Here is a 4,213-nt window from a genome sequence, read left to right as displayed (position 1 = left end):
TTAGAAGGTTCCTGAAGGAGGGCTCCTCAATTAATTGCTCTCCCGTGACGACCATTCTTTAGTTTTTTTTTTCTTTTCTCGAGTTCGTCTTCTGGTATCCAGGGGAACAATTAACCGATCTAACCGAATTTAGCCCACTTCTTTACAGCCCAACTTACAATCGTTGACAGCCCAGAAGCCCAGCATCTCAGCCTGCCCTGCTCTCTCCCTAATTGCGTCTGCCCATCCCGCACGAAACGTCATCCCCAAGCACGCAGAGAGCGCCGAGATCCGCCCAAACCTAGCGCCGCCGCGGCTCCTCACCCACGCGGCCGCCGCCGTGTTCGCGTCGGCAGAGCACGAGGCGCACGGCCTTCCTCGCATACTCTCGGTACGCGCTGTCCGCCTCGGCTCATCCTGGACTAGGTAAACCTCCGCCGCCCCCTCCCGCTCACTGCTGTTTGTCGCGCGGCGAGGAAATTTACGGGATTCCTGCCTCATCGATGGGGTTCTAGTTACGTCCTATGCTTGCCACTCGCATGTGTTACCCGTTGGATTTCTGACGCCGGTCAAGTTTTTATCGAGGTCCTCGACTGTGATCCAGTTGTAGTCACGGCGTTCTGATGCTCCGTGTCAGTCTTTGGCTGTTTACGCCCGACTAATTTTTCAGCTGTTTGTTGTTTGAAATGTTGCGCTAAAAGAGATCTATTGCTGTTAACTTTGAACTGTATTTTGGGCCCATCCTTTGTACGGCTGGTTAAATATCTGCAATTGCCATTGCATTTACCGCTGATAAGTAGACGTGTCAAATTGGTAGCTCTTGATGTGCATCCATCTTGAAATGGTGATGGAGTATCTATCCTCTGCAAGTTTTCTGCTGAAATGCTGTAACATCACAAATCAATAAGTTATGTGTCAATTTTTGCAACTAAGAATTCCTTCATTTTTACCTGTTGTGTGCAAAGCAGCCCCCCTCAAACTGAATTTGAACAATAATGGATGGTTGTTCGACACTTAAGTTCACCATGCTGAACAGTCACTTAACATTACGCGTAGCCTTTTTGCAAGCTTATGATATGTTAATCCATGGCTTATCCTCCTTATCTTCTTCCTGTTTTACTCGCGGGCCTACTCTGTTATTCTTGTTGCTAGTTTTGGCATTTGCACTTTTGTGCTTGTGATGTTGTTTCGAAAAACATGCTTTGAGGAATTGCACTGATCATCCACAGCTGACCTTTGTGTTACAGATGGCTGGATATATGTCACGAGGACCCCCAAATGGCTCTATTTATGTATGCAATCTGCCTCCTGGAACTGATGAGACCATGTTGGCTGAATATTTTGGCACCATAGGGTTGCTAAAGGTATGGGTCTTACCAGGTAACATTTTTGCAACCACATGCAAGTTCTTGAATGGTCTTGTAAACCCTTGTTAATTCCATTTCATGATAGATTTGTCATTTCCTCTTGTCATATCTCAACAGAAGGACAAAAGGACTGGCCATCCAAAGATTTGGATATACAGGGACAAAGTTACAAATGAACCAAAGGGTGATGCAACAGTCACATTTGAAGATCCCCATGCTGCTTCAGCTGCTGTGGAATGGTTCAATAATAAGGATTTCCATGGAAGCATCATCCAGGTTCACATAGCTGAGTCAAAAAACAAAGATACAGTTGATAACTTCACCAATGTGAGCGTCGATGCTGAGATTGTTGGACAAGATGAATTGGATAACGGATCAGGCAGAGGTAGAGGGCGTGGTGATGGTCCAGCAAAAGCTTGGCAGCAAGATGGAGATTGGATGTGTCCAAATACAAGGTCTGTTACGATTGGTGAGCAACTTTTCTGTTGTTGTTGACTAGTTTGGTCTTTACTATGCAGTCTATCCTTTCTTATATGATTTCTTCTTTCAGCTGTGGCAATGTAAACTTTGCCTTCCGTGGTGTTTGTAATCGTTGTGGAGCCTCTCGCCCTGCTGGTGTTAGTGGATCTGGTGGTGGTGGTGGTGGTAGGGGTAGAGGTCGTGGTAGTGATGATGCAAGAGGCAGTCGTGCTGCTGCTGCTGTTGGTGGTCCCCCTGGGCTGTTTGGTCCTAATGATTGGCCATGTACGATGTAAGGACATCTAAATATTTTTTATTCCATTGCTTTGATATGCCTCTTTATTACTTTGTCTTTACACCTCCATTTGTACTCCCTCCTTCCCAAAATTAATGTCCTGAGTCGTTTTAAAAAAAAAGTTTGACTAATTTTGTGGTATAGAAAAAGAAATATTGACATCTGTTGATTTGGTATTTTAGATGTTTGATATTTTTTCTACGAACTTGGTCATTTGACTTAGGACAGCATTTATGTGCCTTATATTTTGTGAAACTGGGAGTACCCATCTTACTATTTAAAAAAAATGGTGGCTGTTTTGGTGGCAAATGATTTTAGAATGGTTATCACATGTTTTATTATCCTTGTTACAGGCTAAGTTTGCTTCATCATATTGTAATTGCTATTGTCCATTGTCATCCAAGTATTGTATAGACCTCGCAAGGAGGATACCCTCTTTCTAGTCTTACTTTTGGCCAATTAAAGTTCTTGAGAGTAATAGATGGACATTGTTTTGTACTGTTCTATAAGGCTGCTATCTGATATGAAACCTATTTTCTATGTGTGTTTCAGGTGTGGCAATGTAAACTGGGCAAAGCGAACCAAATGTAATGTCTGTAACACCTCTAGGCCAGGTCACAATGAAGGTGGTGTGAGGTACTACATATTACATGTTAAAAATTATTTGTACTGAACATGTTGCGAATTCAATTTCGATTAAGTCGCATCGTGCATCCTTCACCGATCTGACGCCCAGTGTAGCAGTAGTGTCTACAGTGTTATGATCCACCCACAACTGGGTGCACTATGTTATGGTCAAAGCTAAGCAGCTTTGTATCTGATTACTTACATCGAGGGTACATATTTGTGTCTTACACCTTTTCTCATCAATTATTGTCTTTGCAGAGGTGGCCGGGGTGGCGGCTTTAAGGAACTTGATGAAGAAGAACTAGAAGAAGTACGGAGGCGCCGGAAAGAAGCTGAGGAGGTAGGATGCTTTCTTTTGCATTATTGTATTTGTGTCATGATATTGGGTTTCCATATCAAAATTTTCTTTTTGTAGGATGATGGAGAAATGTATGATGAATTTGGTAACCTCAAAAAGAAGTTCCGTGCTAAATCACATCAAACTGAGAGTACACCAGCTCTTCCTGGGTCTGGACGTGCTGGATGGGAAGTCGAGCACCGTGGTAATATCTGCTCTTTTTTTCTTCGCTTTTAAGGCATTCTCGTTTGATTAAGTCGTGTGTTACTTCCATAGTTCTTGTCATGGAAGCACTTTAAATTCTGTAATACTGGGACTAGAGTTTTCCATTTTGCATGTGCTGTGCATGAACTGGTGATTTCGCTACTGTAGGTTCCACTGAGAGAGAAGGCCGAGAGAGGAGCAGAGATCGGGGCAGGGACGACTACGATGAAAGGGAAAGCAGGAACAGAGACAGAGGTTCTCATGGAAGAGAGCGGCGCCGTAGCCGAAGCAGGAGCAGAGACCGCGAGAAGGAAAGGGGGAGGGACAGGGGTAGAGACCGTGGCAGCGAGAGAAGCTGGGAGCGCGGCACCGAGCGTGAACGTGATCGCTACAGATGATATGTCAGGAGTTTTCTCGTGTTTGCTCGCCACTTTTCAGTTTTCTGAATCTTTTCTTATGCTGTTGGAGAGCTGTGGTGTATCACATTGCCATTAGACATGCTTAATTATTATTTATATTTGGGTTTTGGGTTCCCAAGAAACTGATCAGAAGAATGGGTGGTCAGATCATATGGTACAACAGAATTGACGAGCGATGACCATCCAGACCTGACATTGTCTGGATCTTAGTAGACTCGACGAACCAGGCATAGTACATGACTTGTTGCGGTGTCTGATGCAAGACGAGCCATAGATTGTAGCCAAGGCATCAGCCATGTCTGCTATGTTTGCATTTCTCTGATTTATCATCTCATTAATACGTATACAAGTTGACATTTGATTTGATGGCTTGACATCATGGTGCAGGCGTCCTTTACAAATCATTATCATGATTATCGGCAATTTGATTGATATTTGTGTTATTTGTCTGAACCAGTAAAAAACAAGAAATATCTTTCCATCCCCATAAATGCATTGATGGGCACTCCATCAGCTATCAAATTGT

The 4,213-nt window shown here is 43.6% G+C and overlaps 1 protein-coding gene across 2 annotated transcripts; it reads left to right on the top strand.

Annotated features, from left to right (window-relative positions):
• Positions 1–211: 211 nt before the first annotated feature.
• TAF15 (TBP-associated factor 15) lies at positions 212–3,783 on the top strand. Of its 2 annotated transcripts, none has more exons than XM_048673930.2 (8): positions 212–405; positions 1,227–1,343; positions 1,464–1,801; positions 1,897–2,097; positions 2,653–2,736; positions 2,986–3,067; positions 3,143–3,266; positions 3,437–3,783. In XM_048673930.2, the coding sequence occupies exons 2-8, from the start codon at positions 1,227–1,229 to the stop codon at positions 3,664–3,666; spliced, it is 1,176 nt and encodes a 391-aa protein (XP_048529887.1). In that variant the 5' UTR covers positions 212–405; the 3' UTR covers positions 3,667–3,783. The 2 variants fall into 2 exon arrangements, with proteins under 2 accessions (XP_048529887.1, XP_048529886.1); XM_048673929.2 differs by having other exon boundaries at positions 213–405; positions 3,143–3,269.
• Positions 3,784–4,213: the final 430 nt, after the last annotated feature.

The sequence above is a fragment of the Triticum urartu genome, chromosome 5A, assembly GCF_056163025.1.
Source record: "Triticum urartu cultivar PI428250 chromosome 5A, HENAU_Tu73, whole genome shotgun sequence".
In the NCBI taxonomy this organism is placed as follows: Eukaryota; Viridiplantae; Streptophyta; class Magnoliopsida; order Poales; family Poaceae; genus Triticum; species Triticum urartu.
This window is presented reverse-complemented; position numbering and strand designations above follow the sequence as displayed.

Coding starts and splice junctions, on each gene's coding strand:
- TAF15 (XM_048673929.2), top strand. CDS start 1,227: ATGGCTGGATATATGTCACGAGGACCCCCAAATGGCTCTATTTATGTA. Junction 2,098..2,652: donor AATGATTGGCCATGTACGAT/GTAAGGACATCT, acceptor TGTGTGTTTCAG/GTGTGGCAATGTAAACTGGG. Junction 3,068..3,142: donor GCCGGAAAGAAGCTGAGGAG/GTAGGATGCTTT, acceptor TTCTTTTTGTAG/GATGATGGAGAAATGTATGA.